At 44.2% G+C, this 18983-nt stretch overlaps 1 protein-coding gene and 1 pseudogene across 1 annotated transcript; one reads left to right on the top strand and one right to left on the bottom strand.

Moving 5' to 3' along the window:
- Positions 1-5955: 5955 nt before the first annotated feature.
- LOC120684679 (flap endonuclease GEN-like 1) lies at positions 5956-9949 on the bottom strand. Its single transcript, XM_039966564.1, has 8 exons — positions 9574-9949; positions 9056-9247; positions 8525-8695; positions 8252-8433; positions 7918-8164; positions 7651-7783; positions 6949-7454; positions 5956-6467 (listed from the first exon to the last, which is right to left on the bottom strand). Exons 1-8 carry the CDS (start codon positions 9775-9777, stop codon positions 6201-6203), a joined length of 1902 nt encoding a protein of 633 aa, XP_039822498.1. The 5' UTR covers positions 9778-9949; the 3' UTR covers positions 5956-6200.
- Positions 9950-11901: 1952 nt separating this feature from the next.
- Positions 11902-15366, top strand: LOC120695445 (annotated as a pseudogene).
- Positions 15367-18983: the final 3617 nt, after the last annotated feature.

The raw sequence follows: 18983 nt of genomic DNA, 5'->3' as shown, positions 1-18983 counted from the left end.
TGCTCTCTCTTGATGATGATTCTGTAATGAATGTCAGTAATGTTTCGAATAAGCGTAAGCGATTTAATGAGACATCTTCGAAATTATGGCGTTGTCGTTTAGGCCACATTTCGAGGGGGGAATGGAACGTCTCATTAAAGATGAAATACTTGACAAGTTAGACTTCTCCGATTCAGACCGCTGCATTGACTGCATTAAGGGAAAATACGCTAAGACTATTAAGAAAGGCGCTACTAGAAGTTTGGGCGTGTTAGAATTAATTCACACAGATATCTGTGGTCCGTTCTCAGTGACATCAGTAGATGGCTATGATTCTTTTATAACGTTTACTGATGATTATTCTCGCTATGGACATATCTACCCCATTCGTAAGCGTTCAGATGTGCTAGAAATTTTTAAAGTCTATAAACAAGAAGTTGAGAAACAGCACAACACTTCCATTAAAATTGTAAGATCAGATAGGGGTGGAGAATATTATGGTAAACTTGGACAATATGATCAGATTAAGGGACCATTCGCCAAGTACTTAGAAGAAAACGGCATAAGAGCACAATACTCCATGCCGGGAGAACCACAGAAAAATGGAGTTGCTGAACATCGCAACCGTACGCTAATGGATATGGTACGGAGCATGCTCAGTTATTCTAGCTTGCCTGTGGAGCTGTGGATGGAAGCATTAAAAACAGCAGCTCATATACTTAACCGGGTTCCATCTAAGTTAGTTCCCAAGACGCCATTTGAATTATGGACTGGGAGGAAACCGTCTCTGAATTATTTAAAAGTATGGGGCTGTCCTGCTGAGGCTAAGCTATTTGATCCACATCATAAGAAATTAGATTCTAAGACTGTGAGCTGTCACTTTATTGGTTATCCTGATAAGTCTAAAGGGTATCGATTCTACTGTCCTGGTCGCTCCACTAAGTTCGTTGAGACCAGACAGGCTGAATTCTTAAAGGATTTGGGAATTAATGAAGAATTTCCAAAGAGGGATATTAGTCTCGAAGAACTACGGGTTGAGCTTCCCAATCCAATAGTTCCAGAGCCTATGATGGTATGTCAGTTTGTACCACCAGTTATTCCTCAAATGAGTAGCACAGTGACAGCAACGGGGGAGCAGGCGCCACCTCCTCCAGAGGCTCAGGTGCCACCTCCAGAGGCACAGGCGCCAGTCGCACCAGTAGTGCAGCCTCAACCTGTTCCTCAGCTAGTTGAACAACAACCATTAAGAAGGTCAACTCGGCCAAGGAAACCAGCTCTTCTTGACTATTATGAGACATATTTAAGTGAGGATCTGTATGATGTTGGGAAGATTAACGACCCTGCCACATTCAGAGAGGCAGTTGAAAGTGAGAATTCCACTAAATGGATTGAAGCCATGAAGAGGAACTAAAATCTATGAGTTCTAATCAGGTCTGGGATTTAATAGAAATTCCTGATGGAATCAAAACAGTAGGATGTAAGTGGGTCTACAAAACCAAATGTGATTCCAAAGGGAAGATCGAAAGATTCAAGGCAAGACTCGTAGCTAAAGGGTTTACACAGAAGGAAGGGATTGATTATAACGAAACCTTCTCTCCTGTGTCTACCAAAGATTCATTCAGAGTTGTCATGACACTCGTAGTCCATTTTGATATGGAGTTACATCAGATGGATGTTAAGACTGCGTTCCTAAATGGAGACTTAGATGAGACAATTTATATGGCGCAACCGGAAGGTTTTGTCATTAAAGGTAAAGAACACATGGGATGCAGATTAAAGAAATCCATTTATGGACTTAAGCAAGCGTCCAGACAGTGGAACCTCAAATTCGATGAAGTTATTAAGAAATTCGGATTTGTGGAAAATAATGCAGATAGATGCATCTACATTAAAGCCAAGGGTGGAAAACTAATAATTCTAGTACTGTATGTGGATGACATGCTGTTAGCCTGCAACGATAAGAACATGCTGCATGAGACTAAGAATTTCCTCTCATCTCATTTTGATATGAAGGATCTTGGTGAAGCCTCGTATGTACTTGGCATTGAGATACACCGAGACAGAGCCCAAGGCGTACTAGGGTTATCTCAGAAAGCTTATATTGAGAAAATGCTTAAAAGATATAATCTTGATAAGTGCAACACGTCACCTGTTCCATTGCAGAAGGGCGATAAGCTAAATGGAAGTCAGTGCCCTAAGAATGATTTTGAAAGAAATAAGATGAGTAATATTCCATATGCATCAGCTGCTGGAAGCTTGATGTATGCGCAAGTCTGTACGCGTCCAGACTTGGCTTTTACAGCCGGAGTACTAAGCAGATATCAGTCTAATCCAGGATGGGCTCACTGGGTAGGTGTTAAGAAGGCATTAAGATATTGCCAAGGCACAACACATTACATGTTAACATATAAGAGAACTGATAACCTTGAGGTTGAATGTTACACTGACGCTGACTTTGCTGGTGATGAAGATGACAGGAAGTCTACTTCCGGTTATATTTATACACTAGCAAGGGGAGCGATATCATGGAGAAGTGGTAAGCAAGGTGTAACGGCTGCATCTACAATGCAAGCTGAATTTGTATCATGTTATGATGCCACGGGACAGGCAGTGTGGCTTAAGAACTTTATACCGGCATTAAGACTTGTTGATAGCATCTCGAGACCTATCACAATGTACTGCGACAATCAGTCTGCAGTTTTCTTTTGCGCAAACGATAAACTAAGTGGTGCTTCTAAGCACATAGATCTTATGTATCGTGTCGTGAAAGATAGAAACCGGGACAATACACTTAAGATTCAGCATATAAGTACTAAAGAAAATATTGCGGATCCGCTCACAAAAGGTCTACCACCAATCCCTTTCAGAAGCATGTCCTAGGCATGGGTCTGGTGGGTAGCCTGGATCAAGTCCTGGTTCAGGGCCATTAAATTTCCCCAATTAAGAATAAGAGTTCTGACAAGGTTTCTCGGTGAGACTATGGGTAATGTTGTCCCAGTATGCCGTTGTGCTGCTGATGACGCATTGGTCTGGTACTTACTGACTTACTGAGGAGGAACGTTAGTTTAGTTTAAATTAAGTCAGCGACCGAATAGTCATTAGTTTAAGTTTAAGTTGTTGACCTTCGGTCAAGGGGGAGAATGTTGGATTTGTTAGTTTGACCTCGGTCAACCCTTAACCAACGCAATCAGAGGGGATATCTATTCTCCAAATCTCGGACTCGGGAAACAAATCCCGAGTCCGGTTTTGCCGTGATCGGGAGGCAAAACTCTAAGCCCATTGGGCTCGGCCCCGGGCCTACAGCGTGACTATAAATAGAGGGTCAACCCCATAGGGTTTTATCCATCCCAAAAACTCTCGTGATTCACACGCAATCCACCCTAACCGATCGCTAAGCACGCTGGAAGGCTCGGAAGCACGAGCACCACGTCCGGGGCAGTGCCGCTGGCGCCCTGAAGGACGCCGCTACCCCGAGAAATCCCTCAAGGAACGACTACGCTACGTCCCCGACTCCGCTCTCGTTGTCGACCACATCAACACTGCACCGACGACCATGGACGCCACGGCCGCCGGTACAGGACTGAATACTCATGTTAATCCGCATTAGTGAAGTCAATGTGATCTACTGTATAGACTAGATGAGATCCTGTTAAGTTCTAAGTTAATGTTTAACTAACACACAATTGAGAGAAACAGAGCAACGTCTAGTGAGGGAGCTCTCTGGGCGCATCAGCAGCACTATCCGTTGTAAATTTTTATCCATGCCCTAATCATAAGCAGTAATTTTCAAGTGATTAATCTCTAAGACGAACCGAATTACAGAAACTACAGCTAGAAAGTATCAGTTTCAGTGTAACGCGCCTTTCTCCATCAGTACCTTGACAGCTTCCATAGCGTGGTTGTATCCTCCCCGCTTTTTGCCGACGATCTTACTGAGGGGACCAACAGTAAGGCAGGGAGAGGTGACCCTATTTATACACACAGAGAGATGTATTATTTTGTCATTTTTGCTTCAAGTAAAATTCAGAAGTACAGCTTTCAAAATACAAAATCAAAGTGTAAAGGAAAAAAAGACAGAATCGCTAGGTGCCTCTTTACCGTTATCATAGTTTCCTTAGTGGGTGAAAAGCAGGAATGGCTCGGTGTTGCCCCTGCCATATTCAGCAGGCTTGCTGCCGTGCAGCCGACTCCAGGTGAGGTCCCAGCCCAGGCGAAGCTAGAGAAAATTGGATGTTCTAGGGGTGCATATGCACCCCCTAACATCAACATAGCTTCGCCATTGGTCCCAGCAATCACGACGACGTGTGGGCGCCATAATTCATCCCCTCTTCTTCGCCGGCTGCGGCTGGTGCATCATGAGACGCCCGTCTCTTTCTCTCTCCTCCACATAGATATGAGTTGGTTAGTCACCCATCACAATACTTGCTTTTAGCCACGCTCTCAGGCCTCCACCAAAGAATGGCGACATCGCTTGTACTTGATCTATGTGGAGGAGAGAGGAAGGTAAAAGGCAGCTCGCTAGCTGGAAGAGAAGCGGTAGTGGAGAACACAAACCATTAAAAGTTATAGTACCATCATCTCATATGCAAAACTCTAACAGCTGATTGTCTAAGGCTTGTTTCTATTTTTTTTATAATCATTATAAACTCCATGTCAGCTAGCGAAGTCGACAGCTCCTTTGGACGAGGCCTTAGAACAGGGCCTGATGCCGACGGTTTACAGCAGGTGAAATGCACATGATGACTCGTGGGAAAAGATGATCGCGACCAAACCAATACGATGCGCGTGGGGCACCGGAGGAATAGGGATATTCGCTCACAAGTACGTTCGTGCATGGGGCACCGGAAGAGAAGAGCAGAAACAAGAATCTATTTTTCCTAAAAAAAACTTGTGATGAAAGAGGTTTCTACTTCCTGCTATGTGATTTTGATATCATATTTTTGTCTTGTTTATCCTTAGATTTTTTTCTTGGAGCAGTCTTTAGATTAATGCCAGTTAATTTGATCACCATTTTTAATAAGAAATTATGCTTCTACATTTACAATGAAATATACATGTTGATGCTATGAGCTAATTGCTTGATCCTTTATCATGATGTTGCCCCTCTTTTCCATGAACCTACAAAGGATTGATTATTTATTTTTAATTTACCTTGCCATACCCACATTCTAATGGAAATTTCTACTGCACATTACTTTTCTGATCTTTTATTCATTTAAAGTGGAGATACCATTGAATTATACTTACGTAGTGCGAGAGTTCTTAAATATGATAGAGAATCAGTATTTCCACCATACAAAGAATATATACTGATAAACCAATATTACCAATAATTAATAACAAGTTCCTTACAAAAGGTCGAGGCCAGCTGGCACGGCAACGCCGTGCCCCAAGAGCCAAGATTTTCTAGTACACACTTATTTCGGGCTTCATCATGATTGGTGAGTACACGGCAGATGCAAAGTCATGTCCGATCTCCTCGTAGTTACTCGCAAGCTTTATGGTGTTTATGCAAACCCGCTTAACCTCGTCTCTCTCTCTCTCACGATAACAATCACGCTCTCACGGCTCACCCCAAGCATGCTGTGTTGCAAACACCATAAAAACTAAGCCAAAGACAAGGAGTTGAAGGGTTACTTTCGTAGCCATCATGTGCGAGTGTGGCGTTAGCTACCAGGCCCAAGGTTGTTCCAACTTTTATATATTTTTAGCTCGAAATTGTATAAGATAAAAGACTGTCTCTTCTAGGACTGGCCCTATATTATCTAGAATAAAATTTAAAGTTATTTACCACCCTACTTGCACGAGCGTCATCTGAGTAAGCACCTCATGATTTTCATGTTGCCAGGTCATATCGTAACGAAGGACAAAGGTTGATCGAACAGATTACGATAAGATGACAAAGTCTGTCAGCTGGCATCCTGAAGGCAAAGATCGAGTCTAGCTGCTGCAGGCAACCCTTGGAGGAACGGCAGGTGAATCCAGAAACACTAAAAATATGCAAAACAGCGGGAAAATCTTTATCTACAGGAGACTAGGTTCAAATGAACAAATCTAAACTAAGACCTGTTTCATTTCCTCGGACCAAGATCATGCTTGCTCCCTGTACAAAATGGGCCGCGAAATCTACAGCGGTCAATAGGTTACGGCATTCTCTGGGTCATCTAGAGGCTACAACAGTGGCAGCAAGATTACAATGCTGACCAGAGTCAGGCTAGTCGTCAGTCGAAGTGGAGGCGGCGTCGAGTAGACTTCAGTAGGCCGTTGTTGGGGTCTCTGTCCGAGGCTTTTCTTGATCCTTCCTTAGATGCTTCGCCTTCTCCAACAGGCTTCTTCCCGGATTCGATGCTCAGCCCTTTCTTCGAGTGCCGGTAGAACTCTGTGATGCTAAGCTGGACTCCGCTAGGCCTTGGACCTTTAGGTGTTTCAAACGTGCTACTTGTGCTTGATTTGGATTTTCGTGATCTTGATTTTGCTTCTTTCAGTCTCTGCACCAATTAAGCTCATGTGTTAGCTGCAGTAAGCAACATCATTGCATTTGATGTTTTCTTGAATAGTCAGAATAAATGTAAAATGCTCAGGTATAACCAAACTCAACTAAATACAAATATCACAATTGAGGGCCTAACTTGCAATCCATGTACATGCATTAACCTAAATTAATGTGTGCTTAAATATTACTGGCATCACTACTGACCTACCCAGATGCATCAGAGCTTCAGTAGTAGTGTTATGCCGCAACATAAATCTAAGAGATCCACATTGGTAGAATTTTGGGGGTAAAGCATAAACATCCATGAAATTAAATGCAAAAATGATTTAACTGAGATTTAGGTTTATGTTTTAGGATAAATTTCGACCTCTTCACAAGAAAATTAATGCTAGAACAATAACTCTTAAATTAAAATTATCTGCAAGTGTCATGCATATTTTAAAATTATCATAGCAAAGGAAGCAACCATTGCCCACCTGTTGTTCCTGAAACCTTGTCGTTTCTTTAGGAAATGCTGAACTGACAAGTTGAATATCTTCATCAGTCAATAGAAAGCAGCAGCCATCATCAGTAAGCACTTGTGGAACATCAGGCTCATCTAATAACTCAGAAGACTCACAAACCACTGCATCCTCCTCGTCTTCATCCAACAGCACTACCTCGCTACTCGTTTCCCCCTCTGCTACTGGCTTCTTGCTAGATATACTAGAATTCAAACCCTGAGTATCTCTCTTCCATTTCACCAAGTAATAAGGGTGACCATGCCTTATTTTAATCCGTTGAATTGAATCGAATTCATATTGATCATAAAGAAGCAATGGTGTAGATGGAGATGATGCCACCTCACGTAAATATATGGTTGACAACATAGGAAGCATCCTTTGTCGAATATAAGATGGCTCCCAATTTTGACTATAAGTTAAGAAGTCAACCAAAGCTTCAACATCAGGTTTATTCCAACTTAGCAAAGGAACACCATTTTCTGCAAACAGGACAAAATTTCAATTGAAGTATACCAACAAGGGCTACATGTCACGAACACTGTTAATAAATGAGTTTTGTTATCAATAAATGCTAAGTTCGGAACTTTACCAAAGAAAAAATTACAACACGACAAGCATGTAAACAAGCAGAACTTATTTTTTCAAATATTTTGTGCCATATTTATTTTTCTGTACCTTTATCCAAATTGTCATCGCTTAGATACAATTTAATGATCTCCTCATTCGGGAAATTTGTCTCAGCAGCTATTCTTCTGCAGACCTTGATTTGCCAATTTGCATGTTTTCTTTGTTCCTTTAGATCACGTGCCTAACAGTCATAACAAAGGTACAATTAACATAGTGATTATTTGTCACAAACCATTCAAGGCAAAAGAGCCAGCAAAACATATTAAGGCATCACAAGTAAGAATATTTGGATAATCAAATGAGTACAAAGCCTACCTTTTCACAACTAGGGCATTCACATTTGAATCCAGCTGGTTTTTCCACGCAATTCTCTAAGGCATCCACCAAGCAATAATTGCACCCAACTTTGCTATGTTTTTTCTTACTGCCCGGGTGACCACAATGTGAGCAGTGCGGCGATTTCACAAATGAGCCTTTTGTGGATGATGATGGGAGATCATGAATTTGTGGATTGTCCGATCCTTCTAAGAATGGATACACACCTCTACCAATTTCACGTAACCTGGAGAGGTATAAATGAGATGACTAGCTTGAGGAATGTAGAGATTACTCTGCCAGCAAATATACAAGAACAATGTATGACACATACTTATCCAAAATTTCATCTTCTTCAAATAACTGCACAAACCGAAGTGCAGTCTCAAGACCGAAACCAGGTACCCCATGCAAATCATGGTCGCTACCAATAAGAAGTGTCATGGCTACCATTTGTTTCCTCTTCAATCCAAGGCCAGCCTCAATGTCTGCTATGTTGTAGCACTCAAAAGGTTCCTGCACAAAAGCGGATTGTCATGATACCATGGTCCATGTAAAAGGAAACAAATCTCCTGCGATGGAGAAAAATCTAGAGTAGACTCCTTACCTTACAATTCGATTTGAGGACCTTAATGACAGTCTTAGCTCCAAAGAGGAATGCATCACTGTCTGCAGTGATGCAAGCATCTACATGGCCTTCACTATTCAACTGAGCGCAAAGGGCTTCAGCTTCACCTTTTGCCCATAGAACAGGCATTCCGAGGTATTCAAGCAGTTCCTAAAAATTAAAGAAAAATAACCAAAGTTACTGACAAGGTATATGCTGATGTGAGGCGGCGGCATCTCCATCTAAACCATAACCTATCAGCTTCACCAATACGAATTCCATTCAATCCAACAGATCAACATAAGCATGGTGACACTTATTACTGGTCAAATGTAAGAGTTTTTTTTTGGTAAGATTTCAGATGCAATCTAGCAAGAAGACACAAATGGGGTAACAGGTTGTGGTGTCAGATTAGGAGGCTACAGTCGTTGCTCAATCTCCTGGGCAGTTAAACGAGCCAGATGTACTGCAAGTGAATAGAATCGTAGATTGCACAAAGGAGTACAACAGTACCGAAATTCAGGAACTCACCACGCACTCCTCAACGCATCGCGTGAAGGTAGCATTCCTTTTGACAGGTGCGGCAGCCCCGCTGGACTCCGGCTCTGTGCTCGGCAATGCGGCCAGGTCCATCCCGGAGCCCCTGAAGAAGCGCGCAGCCCTGGCCTGCGACTTGAGCGGCGACGGCTGGCCGTCCACTACGAACACGGGGAATGCGCCCATCTGCAGCAGTTGTAGAGACAAACCCAAGGAAATGGTGAATCCGACTCGCAAGATCAACCCGGATAGTAAAAAAAAAAATCCTTCGTTTCACAAAAAAAAAATTCGGGGAACAAAGCACAGACCGTAATACCCCAGCAAGGTTAAATCTTGGAGGGCAACACGCAGCAACTACAGAATGCAGGATAGCACGAGCGAATAACAGGACGCTATACGCCGGGAGAGATCAAGCGACGGGGGGAAGGAAAAGGAGCCAGAAACAACTAGGGGGGAGCGGGGAACGAGCGAAGGAAGCGGAGGGGGAGGGGAGGGAACCGGCCGAAACGGACCTTTGCGAAGAGGGAGAGAGTGCGGAAGAAGGTGTTCCGGAGGTGCGGCTTCCTCGCCCCCGGCGAGCGCGCCCTGATGGCGGTGCTGTGGGAGACGACCCAGAAGGAGAGGTCGACGGCGACGCGGCGGCCGCGGAGGTACCCCGCGCCCTCGTGCCGCGCGTAGGGCTTCAGGAGGTCCCAGAAGCTGCCCCCCACGCCCATCCCTCTATCTCCCTCTCTCTCCCGCCGGCGTCGGGCTCGGCCGTGGCGGAGGTTGAATTCCCAGGGTGCGGGGAGTCGCGCCTGGCCGCCGGCGCTCGTGCGGGACTCGCAGGGCGGCTGCTACTGGGCCGCCTCGTGCCGTTGGGGTTCTCTGGGTCTCTCCCGTTGACGAGTGGGCCCGTCCTGCCGATGCAGGTGTGCCTCTGGCCGTTTTCTTCCCTCCTCCCTCCCTTCCTTTTTCTTTTTTGCCTTTTCTTTTCGGAGTCAGTATATGGAGCGTTCTTGTGTTCAGATGACGCTTGCAGGCGATAAGATGGAGCGTCGGGTCTGTTCGCTGAAGAACTGCCTTTTTAGTTGGCTAAAATTTTTGGATTTTAATAATGTAGCATTTTTGTTGTTATTTAGTAATTAATATCTAATTATAAACTAATTAAGTTTAACAGATTCATCTCGTCATTTACGGTTAAACTGTGTAATGAGTTATTTTTTTCAATTACATTTAGTGCTCCATGCATATGTCTGAAGATTTCATGCATTTAATGCTTCATGCATATGGCCCCGTTTGGGACCGCGAGCCAAAAAAGCGAGGCGCGCATAAGCGCAACACGGGTCGGAGCTCGCTTTTCGCGATTCTGGGGCCGCACGTTGTAACGGCCGCTTATTCAATGCACGGCGGCCTGGCAACGCGCGTCCGCCGCAGCCCGTTTGGCGGGTTTAATTTGCTTCTTTCGCTCAGAAGCGAAGCAAACGCAGTCCAAACAGAGCCTATGTCGGAACGAACACCCGGTTCCGGTACGTCCTCTTTTTTCCCCTCTAGAACCGGTCCCTTGCTTTCTTGTTCTGACTTCTGCAAATGGGAATAGATAGAGCTGCTGAAAATTGAAATGAATTTCTTGCCAGGTAATGGGCTAATGGCAGCTGCACGCGCGCTAGCTAAAATATTCAGTTCGTGCCAAATCGGATAATCTTGGGGAGCCAGCTGGTAAGCGTTGAATGGACAACCGATCTGGATTTCTCTGTTTTGTTACCTTGGCCAGCAGTCGCTGCATAGCTTGCATGACTTGCGATCCTTTTCCTTGGAGGGAATGGAAGGCTTAAGCTTGCTCCAAACTGAATATACAGACAGCACTGAATAAATAAGTTGCTGACTTTTGTTTTTTTCCTTTTAAAACGCTCTATTCTCTGAAGTCAACTCCAAAGGAATCTGGTGTGTGGATAAGAGACATGGCTATAGTCCTCCACATTCCTATACTATACTCAAATAAAAAAACTAAAGATGCATATATGCAATTCGTTTTACAGCTTCCTGATGGTTGAAATTGCAGGATAAGTTTTGGCAGGCACTATACTTTCACATGTAATGAACAGGCTCTGCTACTAATCCTTAAAGAGCTTGTGAAGTACTATGTTGCCAGTATGAACTTGTTCGGGTTCTACTGATGTTCTTGACGGAAATAAAGTTGAAAAAATGTGCTGCTGAGATCTGTAGACACATCTTGTTTTCTTTTGTTACCAGGAACATATACATCGAAGAATTCAAGACTAGTATGATCGTTCAAGTTTGAAGCGAATATCAATATATAGTATGATGTTTGCATCTGTTGCCCTGTTGGGCATTCCAAGTTCATATTTCTTACAGACCTCCATAAAACAATAGGACAAAAGTCAAACATGGATATGCAAAATATTCTTTTACTTTCTGGGAAATCTGTCATTTTTATGTCCAGCTGTGCATATCGAGATTAATTCCCCATCTTGTTTCAACAAAGAATATGTACAGTTTATTTTTATTTATGGAATAAAATATCTGTGATGTCCAGCTCTGTTTATCAAGATTATTTCTTCTTCTTATTCCAGCAGCGATAATTTCAACCCTGATAAACATCATGCTAATTCAACTTTATGAAGTTCAACGCCCAAAGCAAAGCTATATAAGGCTGTTAGATGTTAGCAGAAGGCCCATCCATTTGACAACCATCCTGGTCTCCAACATTCACCAAGTTTCCAGGTGCTTCTTTCAATGTTATTTTTCGCAAGATATTCTTCTTTCTGTGCCTCATATTGAAAATCATGTAGTTCCGTTCGTGGATGATATTTGATTGGCTGATTCGTTAATATAAGCCGATGGCTCTCACTTTTCATCCTGATGCTTTTTTTGTTGAGGAATTCGATCCTGTCATCCTGATGCTTCATGTGCTTTTCTTTTTTCACGTAGGTCATGCACTAGGAAGAAAAATGGTCAACTTCTCCAAGAAACTGACAACAGATCAAATTCCAGGATGGGAGGAGTATGGACACTTGCCTCATATGTTTTGCCTTTTCCATTTTTTTAAACGTATTTATCACATTAGACCTTACATTGCACTTCACAAAAACTGATTTGCTTTTGTCAGGAGGATGTTCTTCTGTCTGTGCTGTGGTCTAGTTATTTCATGATCCTAAGTGTAAACTGCTTAACTGTCAGCTCTTTATTCTGATGACAATGATGCACTTCATTTCCTATTTGTTAGGCACTACTTCAACTACAAGCTCTTGAAGGATAGAGTAAAAGAATACACAGAGCAGACAAAAGAAGGAAACCACGATCGCAGGCGTGTTTTGAAGGACTTCTCAAAGTTACTTGATGATGAGGTATATCAAAGTCTGTCCAGTAATTGTAAATAGTCATTTCAGTTAATGTATGGAATAAATTGCATGTCCATTTAGGATGATCTGATGGAGTACTTTCCCTTGGCAGATTGAAAAGGTTGTGCTGTTCATGATAGAACAGCAAGGATTGATTGCAGCACGGCTTGAAGATTTAGGGAAGAAAAAGGCAAGACTTCAAGATTTACCACTTCTACAGGAGATATCTGAACTAAGGGAAGACTACAGGGAAGTTGGCCTGGATCTTGTAAAGCTCCTAAGATTCGTCGATATTAATGCCAATGCAGTCCGCAAGATACTGAAGAAATTCGATGAGCGCTTGGGGTATAAATTTACAGATTATTATGTCAGCAGCAGATCAAACCACCCTTATTCTCAGCTTCAGCAGGTTTTCAAGCATGTGGTGAGTAACTTGCCAATATCTGTCTTGTTGATTGCAATGTTATGCAGGTTGAAGTGTTGAACAAATGTTGCATTGCATTCTGAATTACTAGGGTATTGGAGCTGTTGTTGGAGCATTGTCTCGCAACCTTGGCGATCTTGAGGAGCGCGAAGGAAGCTATCTGAATATCTATGACCAGCATCCACTGGCCATTCCAAAGGTATTGGTGCTCCTATTGTCAGCACTCATTGCAACGAGTACTGGTGCAGTTCTTTTTCATCTGGTGTTATCTGCAGGACCCTATTATCGATCTGATAAAGGCCACAGCTGACAAGCTGACGAACTCGACGAACTTCCTGCGGTTCTTGGGGCAGCACGCGCTTATCGCGCAAGGGGACAGCACAGGTTCAGAGGTAGAACACATCGAGGAAGACAAGTACCATTTCATCTCCCTGGTGCTGAACCTGGTGAACACCTTCCTGTACATGGTCAACACCTACATCATCGTCCCGACCGCCGACGACTACGCCACCAGCCTCGGCGCCGCCGCGACGGTGTGCGGCGTCATCATCGGGTCCATGGCGGTGGCGCAGATCTTCTCCTCGGTCTACTTCAGCGCGTGGTCCAACAGGTCGTACTTCAGGCCGCTGCTGTTCAGCAGCGTCGTGCTGCTTCTCGGCAATGTGTTGTACGCGCTGGCCTACGATCTTAACTCCCTGGTAATCCTCCTCGTCGGCAGGCTTCTGTGCGGGTACGTAGATTCAGTGCAAATATTTCTAATCCTTGTTCTGAACTCAGCGTGCCCAGAGACAAACAAGTGACTGGTTTTCATACATTTTAACTGATTTTTTTTTTCAGATTTGGATCTGCGAGAGCTGTGAACAGGAGGTACATCAGCGACTGTGTTCCTCCTAGGATCCGAATGCAGGCTTCTGCGGCATTCGTCAGTGCTAGCGCTCTTGGAATGGCATGCGGTCCTGCGCTTGCCGGCCTGCTTCAGACAAACTTGAAGGTGTCTGTTTTCACCATCAACCAAGCCACCTTGCCTGGCTGGGTGATGGCGTTTGGGTGGTTCGTGTACCTGATCTGGCTGTGGATTTCGTTCAGAGAGCCAGCTCTTGATCCTGGCGTGAAAGATTTCCGTGAGGGTTCCTCTAGCAGCTCCAGTACAGGTAAAGCTCTCACAGAATGAACAATTGAGTGCGTGCTGAATTTTCCTAATCTCTCTGCATTTCTTGGCCATCATTTACTTAAGCACTACCCTTTTTCCACAGGATATTTGGATCAAGAAGAAATGGAGCAGGGCCTTGCGGAGCAACTGATGCCCCCATACGAAGATGACCAGACCAGTCAGGGTGGAAGATTGTCTGCACCGTCCACTCTTAGGCCGGCTTCTTCAGTGGTTTCAGCTTACAGGTTGCTCACGCCGTCAGTGAAGGTTCGGCGCGTGACCATATGCTTGCTTGACATTGCTCTGATTGATCACCAAACATTGTATCATTAATTCGTTTCTCTGCTTGCCTCCTGTTATTCCTGAAGGTCCAGCTGCTGATCTACTTCATGCTGAAATACGCGATGGAGATCCTGCTGTCGGAGTCGAGCGTGGTGACCAGCTAGCACCGTCGCCGTGTTCCTCGCCGCCCTTGGGCTCACCGTCCTGCCCGTCAACGCCATCATCGGCACCTACATCAGCAACATGTTCGAGGACAGGCAGATCCTGGTGGCGTCGGAGGTGGTGCTGCTGGCGGGCGTGCTGCTGAGCTTCCGCGTGGCGGGTACGGCGTACACGGCGGCGCAGTACGTGTGCTCGGCGGCGCTGACGTTCGTGGCGGCGGAGGTGCTGGAGGGCGTGAACCTGTCGCTGCTGTCGCGGGTGATGTCGTCGCGGCTGTCGCGCGGGACGTTCAACGGCGGCCTGCTGTCGACGGAGGCCGGCACGCTGGCGCGGGTGGCGGCGGACGGCACCATCACGCTCGCCGGCGGGCTCCTCGGGCGGGCGGCGCTGCTCAACGCCACGCTGCTGCCGTCCCTGCTCGTCTGCCTGGCCTCCATCGCCGCCACCCTGTCCACCTACAACTCGCTCTTCTACTAGCTATAGCCGGTCGGCTTGGCTTGCCTGGCGTGAGGCCGCGTCGGAACGTGCTTCCAGTGGCGGACTGGTCACGGTTCACGGCCACGGGTGTGTTTGCTAGCGCGTGCGCGCTAGTGTTGTGCATTGAGACTTTGAGTGAGAGAGAGAGAGAGGCGTGACACGTTTGTGAATCAGCTCCGGTGATTTTGTTCGGTTGATCCTTGATGAAACAGCTGTTCCAGCTGCGTTGGTGCACGGTGCACCAAGCCATCTGTTAAGATGTAGGTGTCGTTGCGAATCTTCCGATCCGCGTTCCCTTCCCGACAGCAGATGAGACGTGGAGAAGATGTAGAAGACCCGTCTCCCTTCCCAATCCCGAGCACACAAAGAACACAGAAGAGACAAATGTGGGTGGAACTGATCTCTTATTCCATAATGATAGGTACATGTTCCATTATATAGAGTCAACCCTTTAGGGGCATATTCGGTATAAGCCCATTATTATTCCCAATCCTAGGAATATCTTAACACTCCTCCTTAGGCGAATACCGGGACTAGCATATGCCTCGTTAAAAACTCCTTCCAAAAACCCAATGGAAAAAAATGGAATGGAGAAAAGAGTACATCGTAGCCGCTTAATGTATTACACTTGTTGCCTCATTAAAAACCTCACATGAGAAATTTTTGGAAAACTCATAAAGGAAAAGAATGCAATTAACATCTTCAGGATGTATTATAATCTTCTGGATTATATCTAATAGGATCTTCAGGACCCAAAAGCAATAGCAAATATTCAGGGGCGGACTTCCCCTGAACACTGCAGGTCTTTCAAAAATCTCATTCCAATTCCTCGAACAAATTTTCTAAATGTGGTAGCAGGAAGAGATTTAGTAAACAAATCTGCCATATTGTCACATGACCTAGCTTGCAATATTTTTACCTCACTCTGCTTCTGGAGATCATGAGGATAGAAATATTTAGGACCTATATGCTTTGTTAAGTTATTCTTTACATAACCTGTTTGTATTTGTGTAACACATGCTGCATTATCTTCGTAGATAATAGTGGGAGTATCGGCAATATTAATGCCACACGACTTCTGGATGTGCTTGATCATACGCCGTAGCCAAACACACTCACGTGTGGCTTCATATAGAGCTATAATCTCTGAATGATTTGATGATGTTGCTACCAAGGTCTGTTTAGATGATCACCATGAGATAGCTGTACCACCACAGAGAAACATGAAACCAGTTTGAGATCTGGCATTATGGGGATCTGACAGATATCCAGCATCTGCATAGCCCACCATGGTCAAATCATTTTTCTTCGGAAAAAATAGACCAAGATCAAGAGTACCCTTGAGGTACCTCAATATAGTTTTGACGCCAACCCAATGCCGTCTAGTAGGCGCTGCACTATATCTTGCTAGCAAATTTACCGCAAATGCGATATCAGGTCGTGTGCTGTTCGCAAGGTACATCAATGGCCCAATAGCACTCAAATAGGGAACTTCAGGTCCCAACACATCCTCATTTTCACTCTTTGGTCTAAATGGGTCTTTGTCTATGTTGAGTGATCTCACGACCATGGGAGTGGTCACAGGATGTGCTTTCATCATATTAAATCTCTCAAGAACCTTTTTTGTATAGGTCGACTGGTGTATTAAAATTCCTTCAGGGAGATGCTCGATTTGCAGGCCTAAACAAAATTGAGTTTTACCCATATCTTTCATCTCAAACTCCGTCTTGAGATAGGCACTCGCCTCCTCAATGTCCTCTGTGTGGCCAATGATATTCAGTTCATCGACATAGTCTGAGATGATACAAAATCCATTCTGGGATTTTCTAATGAATACACAGGGACAATCCTTGTTATTTACGTAACCTCTCTTCAGGAGAAATTCACTTAGCCGGTTGTACCACATCCGACCAGACTGTTTCAGCCCATACAGCGCCCTCTGCAACTTAACGCTATACATGTTGCGATTTTTCTTAGGATCCGGAATTTTTAGTCCATCTGGGACTTTCATATATATATATATATATATATATATATATATATATATATATATATATATATATATATATATATATATATATATATATCCGAGTCCAGCGACCCGTATAAATACGCGGTCACAACATCCATCAACTGCATATTTAGATTTAATCCTGCTATCATTGAGATTAAATATCGGAACATTATGCCACTCATTACAGGAGAGTATGTTTCATCATAATCGAAGCCGGGTCTCTGCGTGAACCCTTGTGCTACAAGCCTCGCTTTATATCTCACCACAACATTATTCTCGTCCCTTTTACGAACGAATACCCATTTGTATCCAACAGGGAATACTTGGGGGGGCGTCGGGGCGACAGGCCCGAATACTTGCCTCTTTTTAAGCGAGCGCAATTCTGTCTCTATCGCTTCTTTCCATTTGACCCAATCTGAGCGCTTCCAGCACTCTGCCATGGACTTTGGTTTAGGATCCTCATCAATAACAGCAGCGATTTTAGAGACAAAATTTATGTTGACAACTGTAGTCTTTCTATTATATAAATCTCTCGACTCAACATAGTCTGTGGTAATTTCTTCATTTGCATCATTTTGATTTCCCGTATTATTCGAGTCTGGTTGTTCCGATGCCCTTTGTGCTATCTGTTATATTTGTGCGCACTAGTGCACTAGGCCCTTCGCCTTCAGGGCATGTCACTTCTGGGACTACTGATTGGGAGTGCAATGCTTGTACTCTGGTGTTCTGCTTTTGCGGACGTCTCCGCGGCGCATCAACCGAGTCATCCGGGTTTCTCCCCCTTTTCCTAGGATTGGGGACTCGAGTAGAATCCATGCCCTCCATGGGTATCTCTACTCTCTCCGGTGCATTAGCCGCAGGAATATGCAATTTTGACACTCCTCTTATATCAGTAAAAGCATCTGATAAGTTATTTGCCAATTGTTGCAGGTTTATTATTCTCTGAACTTCAAGTTCAGTATCTTTAGTGCGTGGATCGATGTAATGAAAACCCATGTCATTCCATTCTATTTCTCGGCATTTTTTAGATTTAAGGTACAATCCTCCCCCTAATGCCGGAAAATAATCTTCATCGAAGATACTATCAGCGTACCGAGCCGTAAATAGGACCCCAGTTTCCGGCTCCAAATATTTAATTATGGATAGAGTTTCATAACCAACATAAACTCCCAACTTCCAGTGAGGTCCCATAGATGTACGCTAGGGTGGTGATATCGGCACATATACAGCACAGCCGAATTTTCGCAGATGGAAAATCATTGGTTGCTGTCCACGCGCTAATTGGTGAGGGGAAGCAGAGTGATATGCAAAGGGTCTATATTGGATTAAGGCAGTAGCATGCAGCACTGCATGGTCCCAACAACTGGTGGGGAGGCTGCTATTCAGCAAAAGTGGCCTGGCAATTAATTTAATTGTTTTGATTAGGGACTCGGCAAGCCCATTCTGAATGCTCTACATCAATGCCCAATGCTAAACAATAGTCATTAAATGCTTTTGAGGTGAACTCGCCAGCATTGTCCATCCGAATTGACTTAATGCGATTCTCCGGGAAATTAGCATGCAAACGGATGATTTGAGCAATGAATTTAGGAAAAGCGTGGTTCCGCGTAGACAACAGGCATACGTGGTTCCACTTTGTAGAAGCATCTATAAGAACCATGAAATATCTAAAGGGTCCCGACAAAGGATTTATTGGACCACAGATATCACCTTGAATTCTCTCCAGGAAACCCAATGACTCAGATTTTACTTTTAGGTAAGAAGGTTTTGTGATCAGTTTTCCTTGTGCACAGGCAGTGCACAAAAAAACTTCTGGCTTAGGAAACTGACTCGTTTTAATGCCATGGCCAATAGAGCTATTTATAATTTTTCGCATCATGCCTAATCCAGGGTGACCAAGCCTTTCATGCCAGATCCTAAAGGATTCTGGATTTTTAAATATAGTTGACATCGCAACATATTCTAGAGGGGGATTAATTTTTGTGTAGTACAGTCTAGAGGAGGTGCCAAGTGCTTGCTCTACCACTTTTATTTGGGTGTTTTCAGACTGCATTATATTGAGGTATTCAGTA

The sequence above is a fragment of the Panicum virgatum genome, chromosome 2K (assembly GCF_016808335.1).
Source record: "Panicum virgatum strain AP13 chromosome 2K, P.virgatum_v5, whole genome shotgun sequence".
NCBI classification, from domain to species: domain Eukaryota; kingdom Viridiplantae; phylum Streptophyta; class Magnoliopsida; order Poales; family Poaceae; genus Panicum; species Panicum virgatum.
Note: the sequence above shows the minus strand (reverse complement) of the source record. Positions and strands in the feature narration are given on the sequence as shown.

Excerpts from the sequence above, each read along its gene's own strand:
- LOC120684679 (XM_039966564.1), bottom strand. The coding sequence starts at position 9,777 with ATGGGCGTGGGGGGCAGCTTCTGGGACCTCCTGAAGCCCTACGCGCGG. Across the intron at positions 7,455-7,650 it reads CGATGACAATTTGGATAAAG|AAAATGGTGTTCCTTTGCTA; the intron begins GTACAGAAAAAT and ends TCCTGTTTGCAG. Across the intron at positions 6,468-6,948 it reads CAAGGTTTCAGGAACAACAG|AGACTGAAAGAAGCAAAATC; the intron begins GTGGGCAATGGT and ends TAATTGGTGCAG.